Here is a 13,674-nt window from a genome sequence, read left to right on the forward strand (position 1 = left end):
TAGTTGTAATGTGAGCTAATTATAGCTGAGTTTGATTGAAGTTGCTGCGTCACTTTCAGAGGTGGGGCATGTCCATCAATCTCACGGTAAGTACCGGTTCTACAAGCTCGGCAGGTAAATCGAAAGTTTCTCGGCATGCCGCTCTAACGCTTTTCCACACTTTCTCAGAGCATGTCAGCTCGCCGCACATGCCTCGGCTGACGCTCGGCACTGCCGAAGGTCACGGGGGCCCCCCGGGGCCTGGTGCCAGGGCGGCCCTGGACCGGGCCCTGAATCGGACCGGCCGCTGGGGGTGGGAAGGAGAACCTGTCCAGGAGCGCATGGATAAGACGTACAGGTGAGATTTGTTACTCACATTCTTGGCGTGTTAAGATGGTAATCTGCTAACACTTCAACACAAAACTATTATTTGAAGCACATTACACACAAAGTACAAAGTACTATGAACAGCACTTAGATTATTTAAATAAACAATTAGATTGTGGTAGTATAGTGTTTAACGTTAAAGTGTCGTCTAACTGCTTTCTGTTTTAACTGAGAGTGGCATTTTGCTTGCCAAATAGTGTTCCGCTGGTTTATTCATTGCCACATTGCACATTATAAATGGTATGCAGTCATTTCACTTGAGAAATAGTTTGTCCTTCTTTATCTCTTTGGCCCTTCCCTCACTATAGATGGAGTAGTGAGAATAGTGAGCCCCTATTATCAGTACTAGGGTTGATGCTGATTCCGATATTTGGTAGAATAAAATTACGATAACAGATTAAATGGGCGAATAATAATAAATACATAAAAAATAGATAATTAATTTAAAAAAAAAAAACTTCCTTTTTGGTCCTAAAAAAATATTTGACTGTTTTACAGTCATTTAGTACTTAACTAAAAACAAAAAAAAATTGCCATTTTTAATTATTTAATCTTTTAGTGTTAAAAAAATAAATAAATACATTTTTATGTGGGGAATGTTTGAATGTCTGAATGAAGTTATTGTGTGGAAAAAAAAAAAAAAAACCAATGTCAAAAAAATGTGCCAATTTTCAAATCAAATAAAGGCCGAATAAATCTGATGGCAGATAATCTATCAGGCCCTAATGTGTACTGTATTGCTTTGCAAGTTATAAATTGTATTTGCTATTTTACACTTGCAACATACTACTTAAAACAGTGTTGATCATTTCATAAACTGTTTAGATCATTATTAACATTATTAACCAATTGACATTTTTATTTTTATTAAAATAACCCTTACTGTTACATCCCATGCTTAATCTGGAAATTTTTCCGTGTGTGCAGCAGCTCAGAGCAACCATCACGCGACCCTCGAACGCCGCCAACCTCATCACGCACACAAACGCGGAGGAAGGGAAGGTACGAGTTCTTCTCCTCCAGTGCAGGATGCAGTACGTTCCTGTCGGCAGCTGCAGTGTGGTCTGTTTGCCACATGGGGGCGCCGCTGGCCCTGGAGGATGTGTGCTTGCGAGGGGCGCTGCTGTGCCTGCTGTGGGGGATTCTGCGGGGCTGTGTTTACGTGCTGCCATGCTACTTGCGGTCACCCCCAGGACGAGACCCCGCTCCTGTTTTACGAGAGGAAGTGGTCACTCAAATCAAGACAATGGCTAATGAGAGGTGAGGATTTAAAAAAAAAAAATTTTTTTACTACAGCCAAGCTAAATTTTCTATACAGCCCTGCTATAAATAGTGAAAATCTGTGAGAAATTGCATTTAGTTGTGAAACTCTTCTTGGTGTATTATGATTGGTTTATACTGCCCCCTGGTGATTGAGGGATGGAATTGGCCTCAGTACAAAATATAATTACTACATATCTGCTAATGCAATGTTGGTGTTTCTTCCACCAAATACTTTGACCCCGTGTCTCCAGGTCAACAAGTTCAGTTGTTCCTATTCCTCTGGGTCTTGCCCTGGCTGACAGCCTGCTACTGAGCATCCTACAGGAGCCCCTGGCGGACCCCAGCGGGCCTCATGTGCAGGATCTCGTCTCCAGGCTGGAGGTGAGGCTTCATTTTTCTCAGGTGACATGTGAGGACTTCATTCGCTTTCCTCATTGTAGTCCGTGTCCAACACACTTGAGAGTGTTCACCTGGAGTCCCTGGAGCAGGACTGCGTGCTGACTGAAAAAGTGACGCTCGTTCGAAACTACCTGCGGAAAAGGTAAGTGCAGGGCTCCTATGCAGGTATTGAAAGTATGGAATGACATCTGATAAATTTGTGTAGGAGCATCTCACTGAGGAGGTTGCTCCGGGTCCAGCCCGAGTTTGAGTCTGGCGTGAAGGAACTGCAAGAGGGCGTGGAGGTCCGCTGGGGCCGGCTGGAGGAGCTCCACACTGGAGTCACGCTTACCAGAGAGGGCGGTCAAGACGGGGAAGACTTGACCTCGGCCCACCAGGACGCCGAGGTAAGCAAGATGACCTGGACAGGATGTAGTCTGGATGGCTCGAGTTGGTTCATGTCTGACAAAAATCTATGCTTTTGACTAAAATGGCTGACTTTCTGTTCAATTTTGATCACTGGTTCTTGAGATTTTTTGTGCGTCCTGTGATGATATACATGTCCACCAAATTTAATGTCTATTGGTGAAACTGTTGCCATGGGATTGTTTTTTTTTCTAGTCTTGTAAAAGAACAAGTCCTGGAATAACCCCAAAATGGCTGCTTCAAACCAAAACGGCCGAATTCCTGTTCAATTCCCGGCATTGGTCTTTGAGACTTTTTTGTGCGTCCTGTTATGATATACATATCCACCAAATTTCATGTCTATTGGTGAAACTGTTGTCAGGGGCTAATTTATTTCTCGCCTTCTTGTAAAGTACAAGACCAGGAATAACCCCAAAATGGCAGCTTCAAACCAAAATGGCCGACTTGCTGTTCAATTCCCGGCATGGGCCTTTGAGACTTTTCTGTGCGTCCTGTTATGATCTGCAAGTCCACCAAATTTCATGTCTATTGGTGAAACTGTTGTCAGGGGCTGATTTTTTTTCTAGCCTTCATGTAAAGAAAAAGTCCTGGAATTGAGCGAAAATGGCTGCTTCAAACCAAAATGGCAGACTTCCTATTCAATTCCCGGCATTGCTCTTTGAGACTTTTTTGTGCGTCCTGTTATGATATACAGATCCACCAAATTTCATGTCTATTGGTGAAACTGTTGTCAGGGGCTGTTTTTTTTCTGGTCTTGTAAAATAACAAGTGGAATAACCCCAAAATGGCTGCTTCAAACCAAAATAGCCGACTTGCTGTTCAATTCCCGGCATTGGTCTTTGAGACTTTTTTGTGCGTCCTGTTATGATATACATATCCACCAAATTTCATGTCTATTGGTGAAACTGTTGTCAGGGGCTAATTTATTTCTCGCCTTCTTGTAAAGTACAAGACCAGGAATAACCCCAAAATGGCAGCTTCAAACCAAAATGGCCGACTTGCTGTTCAATTCCCGCCATGGGCCCTTGAGACTTTTCTGTGCGTCCTGTTATGATCTGCAAGTCCACCAAATTTCATGTCTATTGGTGAAACTGTTGTCAGGGGCTGGTTTTTTTTTCTAGCCTTCATGTAAAGTACGAGTCCTGGAATTGAGCAAAAATGGCTGCTTCAAACCAAAATGGCAGACTTGCTGTTCAATTCCCGCCATTGGTCTTTGAGACTTTTTTGTGCGTCCTGTTATGATATACATATCCACCAAATTTCATGTCTATTGGTGAAACTGTTGTCAGGGACTGATTTTTTTTCTAGCCTTCTTGTAAAGTACAAGACCAGGAATAACCCCAAAATGGCTGCTTCAAATTAAAACGGCCGAATTCCTGTTCAATTCCCGGCATTGGTCTTTGAGACTTTTTTGTGCGTCCTGTTATGATATAAATATCCACCAAATTTCATGTCTATTGGTGAAACTGTTGTCAGGGGCAAATTTTTTTTCTCGCCTTCTTGTAAAGTACAAGACCAGTTATAACCCCAAAATAGCAGCTTCAAACCAAAATGGCCGACTTGCTGTTCAATTCCCGGCATGGGCCCTTGAGACTTTTCTGTGCGTCCTGTTATGATCTGCAAGTCCACCAAATTTCATGTCTATTGGTGAAACTGTTGTCAGGGGCTGATTTTTTTTCTAGCCTTCATGTAAAGAAAAAGTCCTGGAATTGAGCGAAAATGGCTGCTTCAAACCAAAATGGCAGACTTTCTGTTCAATTCCCGGCATTGGTCTTTGAGACTTTTTTTGTGCGTCCTGTTATGATATACATATCCACCAAATGTTATGTCTATTGGTGAAACTGTTATCAGGGGCTGTTTTTTTTCTAGCCTTCTTGTTAAGTACAAGTCCTGGAATTGAGCGAAAATGGCTGCTTCAAACCAAAATGGCCGACTTCCTTTTCAATCCCCAGCAAAAGGGTCCTTGGGGCTTTTCTGTGAGTCTTATTATGACAAACATGTCCACCAAATATCATATCTAATGGTGAAACTGTTGTCTGGTAGTTTTTTTCCTCCTAAATTTCTTACAATGTACAAGCGTAGAATTTGCTCGTAGCAGCAGCTTCAAACCAAAAATGGCCAAACGACATCGTTCTTTGAGACTTTTTCATGCATCCTGTTATTAAAGGAGTATGGTGACATCCCGCTGAGGCCTGACATTAACATTTCATGTATCTGCAAAGGCCTTATTTGCAGTCTTGAGCCACCACAGGAAGCAACTAGACGACTGCCAAGCTCTCCTGAAAGACGGCACACAGCTCCTTCAGGTAAACATCATCTCCTCAGCCCTGAGGAACTCCGTCTCTCCCGGGATCCTTTCCATCTCAGTCCTGCCTTGTCCTGCAGGAGTTGATGTGGAGTCACGGCCACGCAGGCAACGCGCTCACAAGCTGCAATAGTGAGTCAGTGTGGCCGGAAATGCTGCTTCAGTCCAACATGGAGCAGGTGAAAGTTTTTTTTTTTTTTTTTTTTTAATATGTTTATTTGTTAATCCATTTATGTCACCTGAAAAACGCTTCTCCCTCTATTTACAGTTTGACAAGGTGCAAGAGAGCTTCCTGTCCCTGGAACAGCAGACCGCCACCTTCCAAGCCCACCTGGAGGGTCTGGTCAGAGGTAAGGAAGGCGAAGGCGCCAGCGGGGCCTCCTCGCCGGACCTCAACGGCGGATTCTCCAGCGAAGTTTCCTCGGAGCATCTCGAATCGGACGGCGAATCGGACCTTCGCCGCTCCTTGTGTGAGAGGTCGGCGCAGCAGTTGTCATCCACGATCGGACGCTTGCGTATATCCGGAAGAAAGAAAAAAAAAAGCGATCGGACCTTAGAAGGAAAGGTGGCAGATATTTGAAAAAAAGATTGTTAGGCTGTTTGAAGGCTCCTGAGGCAGTGAAAGTGAAAGTGAAAGTGAAAGTGAATGGTCTGTGCGTCACAGTATTATTTTTGCCAAATCGTACAAACTTTAATTTCCAGTCCGTTAGTTGTTATACTGAACTTGTCTGTACAGTTGAGCATGCAAATGTGAGAAGTGGGAGACAAAAAATACATAAATGTAGCCAGTAATTGAAGCTGTATGTGGCTCCTTTTTCACGGCCAATCCTTAAAATGATTTTTAAATGGAATTTTTACCCCCAATTTTATCCCTCGCCCACATTAGATAACGAGTAAAAAAAAAAAAATAATAAAAAAATAAAAAAAAAACATTGTAATTTTTTGCTGCATCTGTCTCGGATTTCTGCTTATAATCGGGCCTCATTCAAGTGAATTATGACTTCCGGCTGCTTAAAACTATAAATGGCCAACTTCCTGTTCAATTTCGGGCATGGGTTCTTCAGACTTTATCGTGCATCCTTTTGTAATAGACGTACGCCATATTTTAGTTGGTAAAACTTGTCAGGAGATAAATTTTCTCTCCCTAACTTTCTTACAAAGACCAATGCTTGGAATGTGTTGTTTCAAACCAACATGGCCGACTTCCTGTTCAATTTTGACCATGTGTTCTTGAGATTTTTTTTTTTCATAAATCCTGTCGTGATAGACAAGTCAACCCAATTTCATGAAGAACCCGCAAAAGTGGCTGATATTTTACTTCTAACTTTCTTTAAATAGTACACGGTCTGGACCAATTTTCTAAAATCGCTGTTTGAAACCAAAAATGTCAATTTTCAGACATGAGTCCTTGAGACTCTTTTATAAGGCCTTTTATGATAAACATTTCCACCCAATTTCATATCAATCGGTGGAACTTGTTAGGGGCTGATTTTCTTTCTAACTTTCCTACAATAAGTATGAGGCCTGGAATTGGTCCAAAATGGTTTCTCAAAACAAAATGGCTGACCTCTTGCTTAATTTTAGGCATGACTTTGTGAGACTTTTTTCTGCATCCTGTTATGATAGACATGTCCATCCAATTTTGTGTTGATCGATAAAACTTGTTGGGCACTTGGTACTCGGCATTGGGCATTTTGAGGCCCCCCAAAGGGCATATCGTTCGCTAAAATAATAATAAACAATTTTTAATAGTACCCAATACTTTTGCACATTCCGATTAATTAAGGCATTTTTTTCCCCCCCTTCCACTCAAGACCTTCCAAGTCATTTTTTATTTTTTTTTTAGCTAGGGGCCACAAGGAGCATAATGAAGGTAAACTTGGGGGGATGGAGGTGAACGCCGGAAGCGTTTTTGTTATTATTATAAACGATGCAGCCCTTTTGACCCGAATGCTTTGAAACCAAATTCAATTACGTCGCTGAAGGTTTGCCGGACTTCTTCTCGTCTAGTCGTTTGAAAGCAAACAGATGCCATTCGACTGCATCCATGTTAGACTTGGAGGGGGGGTGGGTGGGGGGGGGGGGGGGGGGGGTTGCATGGTTGTGTTTGGGCCTCGGGGATTTGGGATGAAAGGAATGTTCAGACGGCAGCAAATTGACAGGATCCATGCAAAGATGCTTCTGTTGCTGGTCAGTTGAAATAATGTACTTTAAAATAACTTTGTATTTTGGAATGTACGTACCTCATTTTGTTTTTATTTATCCTCCCTAAACACATCAAAGCCATGAGAATGAAAAGCACTATAAAGCACGTTTCTATAAAAAAAAAAAAAATTGCCTCTTTTTTTTTAAGCTAGCTAGCTAGCTTTTGCTTTTTTGTTGTAGTAGATACATGGCGAATGTGGAAATGCTAATCTAAGCTACATTAGTAAGGATAGCTTTCAGTGGCCACTTCTTTTTGTTTGCTTAATGGCAACTATTTGAATGTTTCAATATCCCTGAAGTCTTTATTAATATTCTGATATTAAGTTTGTGTCAGTATATTAACAGGAATGTCTTTGAAGTAAATGTGTTGCGCGAAGTAAAAAGCGTGTCTTCAGCTAGCATTAGCAAACCAACCTCCGCCATTTTGTGGCAGAGAGCCTTCAAAATTGTTATTTGTTCTGGTTTTGACATCCATGAAAGATGTGATGGGAAAAAGTGGAGAAACTTCATCTAGCCTGCCAAGCTAAGCCAGGCTAGTTCAGGAAAGCTAGCATTCCCAGGAGGGGTCATTTAGTGGCTGTTTTCCTTGTTGAATGCTGCATTTAATGTGAAAACAAGGTTCATAAACATCATACAGGTACTCAAAAGGTTTGTGTTTGCGTAACACAGCTTCTCAAATTGAATTTGATGCGCTAACTAAAAATGTGCCTCCAATTAGCATTAGCAAATCTGCCGACTCGGACCTACCTACGTTATTTTGTTTTCATAATGAATAGTGTTTTTGTTTTGACATCCCTTGAAGATATGTGGAGAATGTGGGCAGGAAACAGGACATCTTGACCTAAGTTTGGCTAGCTAAGGGAAGCTAACATCTGCTAATACTACTGGAGAGAAATGACTTGTGTGTGTTTGTTTACATACTTGGCTAAAAAAGATTATTCTAATTATAATTCTGATTAGCATTAGTATATCTACTTAATACATTTTGAGTCAACAGCCTTCAAAATGAATAATAGTTCATGTATTGATAAACACTGACAAGAATTTAGAACTATGTTAAGATAGCTAACCCCCGCTAATGGTGTCATCCAATTGCCGGCACCTGCGCTGAACTCAACGTGCAAATGACGTTTGGAAACATCATAAAATCACCCAACAGCTTTTATTTCTATTCTGATATTGTGTGTTTGTTCATTAAAGGTGTGTTTTTGCCGCTTTTTCCACGGCTGCCAGCGGACACGTGCGGCACATCAAAAAGGCCACGTACAGATGTACGCAATTAGCAACATGGCAGACATTTGGGGGGAGCAAAGGTCCATAAAGTGGCAGATTATTATGCCTCATCTAACGTGGCTGGAGGGGCCGCGTGACATTAATGGAAGCGTTCCTTGAAGTCCGTGCTAAATCGTTATTCTCCCTCCCTTTGGTGCTCGCATGAGACAATTAGCAGGGTAGAGAATAATGTCGCTTGACTTTTTCTTTAATGGTTCTAATATAACATGAACAAAGTCATATCTTTGCCAGAATAAATGAGAGAAGAGACTAAGGATGTATCCCCCCCCCCCCCGTACATGTACAAAACATTAGTGTCATAATTTTATGAGACTAATGTCAAATGTGTTTTATTTGTTTTAGCAACATTTTTAATGGTTTTAATATGAAAATGAAGTTATGTTTGCAGTCACTTAAGAGAATAAATGCAAAAATGGAGGGACAAAAACTTTTTCAGAAAAATATTTTTGATAAAGTCTTAATCCTACTAGAATAAAGAAGTCTTTTTTTTCTTTTCTTTTTTTTTACAGAAAAATCATAATCTTACGAGAATAATATTGGGAGATTTTTTTAAAAATGTTTTTAAATTGTTGTAATCTTACAAGTGACAAAAGTGAGGACATTTTTTTCATTAGTAATTTTGCAAGAATAATTTTTTTTCTTTTTTGAAAGAAAAATTATATCATTTTACGGGAATAATGGCAAGTTTAAAAAAAAAAGTTATATATTTCTTTGAGTTTTTAAGAGATTAAATAATGGAAATGAGGAACAAAATAATTCAAGAAAAACTTTTTAATCAGAAGATTGTTAATTTTACAAGAATAATGTTGAGAAGTATTTTTTTTCAAAGTAGTATTTTTTTTTATTGCCATTTTTTAAATACTTGTAATCTAGCAATTTAACTTTATTTAGAGAGCGCTTTTATTTAAAAACATGCATGGCTGCATGCAAGACTAAAGTTTTTTTTTTTTTTTCCAATTCAATCTTAACAGAATAAATGGAAGACGACAACTATTTCAAGAAATTGTTTTAATTTTTTTCTGGTCTAAAATAGAACTATCATAATTAAGCTGACACTATGACAGGCGAGACATAAATTGGATTATGTAAATCTGCAATGTGTATATCCTAAGTATATAAGTAGAACCTGATGGTCAAGTGGACACTTGTTTTTTTTAATCCGCATGTTTGCAGTTGTGCAAAATATGGCATGATAAACGCTTTGGCCGAGCATGCTTCTAATCCTTTTTGGAAGCTGAACGTTCATGGCAGCACCTGTCTTTTATCTCTCAGTAATGCTCTTTGTGCCCTGCCAAACATGTGGACCGCTTAATATCTCCAAATCCCTGCAAAGTAATCATTTTTTTTCTTTCCCTTCTTTAAATGTGCAGATGCAGCTGCTGCAAAGATGGCGTGTTGAAAAAAAATAAATAAATAAATACCTCGGGTGATAGAAAAGTACACTGTGCACACCAGTTTTACTGCAGCTTACTGAGTCTCTTACTCTATCTGTGAAACTGCGTCTGTGACATGACTCTTAAGTTGAGACGCTTGGAAGTCAAGGCACCATTTTCATAAAACTGTATTTGCTTCCGGACTCAAGTGACAAACAAATCACCTGCCCCGAGACCTTGACTATGCGGCGGCGTGTGAGGCTAAACAAACACGGCGTGCTTTCTGCACAAAAGATGCAGACATGTGACAGCAGAAGCCACTCAATCCACATCCACACCCTCCGAATGGTGTTGGAGGAGGGAAAAATGGAGGAGGAGGGGGAGAAAATTGTGATTTCCATTCAGGGAATGTCAGCGGCGCACAAAGGGCGGCCGCATAGCGCTGGCACTAAATCACACTTAATGGACTTCTTTCTCAGTCGATGACATGACAGGGGGCGTGTGCTGATGTATGCTAGTGGCAAAAAAAAAAAGAAAAGCAACGGGATTAATTTTATTTTTAATATGTTATAAAATTTGTATACTTATTTATTTAAGATATGTCCCCCCCAAAAAATATTTTTTGAACAATAATATGTTCTATGCAGCCTCAGTAGTCAAAATACGGTATTCTGGTTAATAATTAAAAACGGTTGGGTCAAAAGTAACCCAATTATGGATAAAAAAATGGGCCGATCCACTTTATGGGTTAATTTGAACCAACTTTCTGGGTTGTTTTATACCAAATGACCCAGTTTTTTTTTTTTAACCAAACAAAGGATCTGACTTATATTTATTACTTGTTTTACACTAAAGTTGGGTTATATTGACCCAAGTAGAGGATCGGTCCATTTTTGACCCATAGTTGAGTTATTTTAGAGTGTGGAATATCAGTTAAGCAGCAAAATCCAGCATTTTTTTTAAATGTATTTTTTATCATTTGCCACTTGCTGTCGAGTGAAAATGACATCAGAGTTACTCAGGGTTTAGGTAACAACCAATCCCAGCTCAGCTTCAGAAAACAGGTGAGCTGTGATTGGTCGTTGCCTGAGCCTTGAGTAACTTTACTGGACAACAAGTGGCAAAATGGCCGCTCCCCTGAGATGGATTAAAATGGCTTCATAGCATATTAATCAGAATGTCATGTTTAGACTAGTAAGGTCACATATAACATATTATTGTCAACAAATGTTGACCTCCCGTTTAAAACGGTCAACCCCCCACGCACCCAAGTTGCGTCAGTCTACTTTTAGGCAATCATTTGACGTGTGTGCGTGCGTGCGTGCGTGCGTGCGTGCGTGCGCCCATTCATGTGGCTATATGTTGGTCATGCATAGTGACTTTTCTAATTTGTGGCTAACCCCGCTGACTCAGTATTAAACAAACACAGTCAAGCCATGAACCCCACCATCAGCTTGTCTTATTCTTGGCACAGGTCAGCCTTCCATTACAGTTCACTGCTGCTGGGTGGAGTGTGTTTATATACAGCGGCGGGCGTGTAAGGTGGAGGCGGGGCGCGAAGGACGTGAGTTCACTCGTGTGGTTTGAAAATAAACTACTGAATACATGAGTGGTCGGAGGTGTTTTTTTTTTTTTTTGCTGCAGATGGAGGGAGGATTCGGTTAGAGGGGAGGTCTTTATTTTTTTCATTATTTCATGTCAATGAGGTAAAAATACTTAGTATTAATCTCAATCAAAAAGAAAAGGGAGTTGTCTGTTTAAGGGTGGCATTTATTTGTTTCCGTGGTTTATTAGAGGCAAGGCCTTGATTTTCCTGGTCTATTTGATGTTTGGAGATGTCTATTTGATTGCTATACATGCAAAAAAAGTGGTCGGGTTTTTTTTTTTTTTTTTTTTTGCTGTAGATGGAGGATTCTGTTAGAGGGGAGGTCTTTATTTTATCCATTCTTTCATGTCAATGAGGTAATATATATACATGAAAATATTAAAGCATATATCTATATGAAAATAATAAAGCATATATAAATACAAATAAAATCTAAATGCAAATATGTTAGGAAAAATAATATAATAAAATTACAAAATTAACAAATAATATGTGAACAATTAATAATTAAAGAAAAAAATGATAATTCCAATATTTGGCAGAATAAAATTTGGATAACTTATTAATAAATATTTAAAAATATATATATATTTGTTTTGAAGTCCCAGCTTATAACAATAAAGACATGAATTACAGGCACATCATTTTAGCTTTTTTAAAAAAAAAATTTTTTTTACTTATCAACAACGGGGGGAAAAATCGACAAAAATCAGCCAGTGTAATGAATTTCACTTTGATCTTTGACCCTAAAATTTGAGACGGTACAAGTAAATTTCTCATCTACTTACACATGTGCGATTATTAAATTAGCTGTTTAAAAAAAACAAAAAAATCTTGAATATTTTTTTGTTGCTGGCTATTTATCAGTATCGTAAAAATGAGTGGACGTGAATATTACATTGTATAACAACTTCGTTTTCAGTTTTCTTAAATGTTCTACTTGAACCACCAGAATTTCAGGTTAGTGCTGAAATGTGCTCGTAGTAAAAAAAAAAAAATCAAAAAAAAAATCATTTTGGTTCTTCAGCAAAACTGAATGAGCAGCAGCCACCATCGTTTCTCCCCTCTACTTCCTTCCCTTTTTCCTCTTCTTCGTCTTTCTCCACTCGCCGCTCTCCTTGTGTGGTCGACAGCTCCGAGTCATTCCCAAACAATCGGCGTTAATCCAGGGAGGGAGTGAAGGGGGGTGGCTGGTGTGTACAGTACGCACATGTACACGCACACACTAAGAGTGAGCGAGGCCTTTAATGGCGCTTTTATTGTCTTGCTTGAAAATGCTTGCGCATGAGGCGGATCCATCAAAGACGGCCATTAATGTGTCGCAGTTTCATCAAAGAAGCCTTGAAGAAAAAAAAAACGCTTCATCACTGAAGTGATCTCGCTGATGATTGTGCAGTATTTAACTCCTTCACTGCTAGTTAAAAAGGATTTTTGACGCCTCTAGTCGTCAATTATGAGGTAACTTTTAGTGAGTATTTCAGTAGATTTAAGAGTAATCAGACCAGAGCGTAAATATCTTTACGCCTCCGCTGATTTTCCTTTAGCTGTTATTGTTTTCCTCGACTACAGTTCTATTTTTGGTAGTCGCATTGAGCAGGTCCACTACACGCCCCCCCTTCACAAGCTAGTGGGATTAGCCTGCCCGATGCACTACAAGGCCTGGAATGTGGACTTCTTCTGGCCAAATTGCCGTAATCTGCCGTTACTCCACTCGGGGCCGCTCACCCGACTTTACACATTAATCACGTTTGCTTGGAGTTAGTGGGCACACCGATGACGTTAAGCACCCGTGGAACTGACCCCGGCGGGTGCTGCCAGCCCAAGTCGTATGCAAACGTAGCACCCGCTTAAGGCACTTTGGCCACTAGGGGGCCACGCGTTTTGATTAGCTTTTGCGAATGTTTACATTCTTTTAAAGGCCTAATTATTCAACTGGACTTCACGACAAGTAGCAGTTTGGCATCTATGATTAGTAAAAAAAAAAAAAAGTGGCCAACATACAATGGGATACTCCATAGCATGTAGCTAACAATTAGCATCTATATCTTGGGAGGATAATAAATAACATAATAGCAAATTTTGCTCAGAGTTAATTGAGGCGTGGGCTTACTTTGCCCGCCTCGGTTTCATACAGGCTAATCACCAGGCCTGAGCAGCCATTAGGGACACTAATTACACTTTTTTTTTGACACCACATCCGCTACACAAACGACACTAAACCCCGCGCCCCCTTCCTTCTTCCGTCTGCCCGGGTAATGTTGTGGAGAAGAAGCGGGTCACTTGCTGCGTTACAGCCATTACCGTAATGAACGTTGGCATTGTTAATTGTTTTCTGTGGGGCCTAATGAGGTGAGGAGAGGTACGATGCAATTAAGGGAGGGTCGGCTGAGGAAAAGGAGGAGGAGGAAGCCCAGGGAGAGAAAAAAAAAAAGTGCAGCAAGGCGCTGGAGTGGAAAGAT

At 40.2% G+C, this 13,674-nt stretch overlaps 2 protein-coding genes across 3 annotated transcripts in view; both read left to right on the plus strand.

Moving 5' to 3' along the window:
* Window positions 1-131: 131 nt before the first annotated feature.
* Window positions 132-6,775, plus strand: LOC144051685 (uncharacterized). Its single transcript, XM_077565000.1, has 8 exons — window positions 132-337; window positions 1,294-1,626; window positions 1,881-2,010; window positions 2,070-2,170; window positions 2,234-2,414; window positions 4,656-4,739; window positions 4,819-4,917; window positions 5,007-6,775. Exons 1-8 carry the CDS (start codon window positions 189-191, stop codon window positions 5,316-5,318), a joined length of 1,389 nt encoding a protein of 462 aa, XP_077421126.1. The 5' UTR covers window positions 132-188; the 3' UTR covers window positions 5,319-6,775.
* Window positions 6,776-6,891: 116 nt separating this feature from the next.
* The window catches only part of cdon (cell adhesion associated, oncogene regulated), an 86,080-nt gene continuing 79,297 nt past the window's right edge, over window positions 6,892-13,674 (plus strand). For both annotated transcript variants that reach the window (XM_077565960.1, XM_077565961.1), the window contains exon 1: window positions 6,892-6,928. The gene's annotated coding sequence lies outside the window, so the exon portion shown is untranslated. The remainder of the gene's footprint in view (window positions 6,929-13,674) is intronic.

Source organism: Vanacampus margaritifer, chromosome 5, assembly GCF_051991255.1.
Source record: "Vanacampus margaritifer isolate UIUO_Vmar chromosome 5, RoL_Vmar_1.0, whole genome shotgun sequence".
In the NCBI taxonomy this organism is placed as follows: Eukaryota; Metazoa; Chordata; class Actinopteri; order Syngnathiformes; family Syngnathidae; genus Vanacampus; species Vanacampus margaritifer.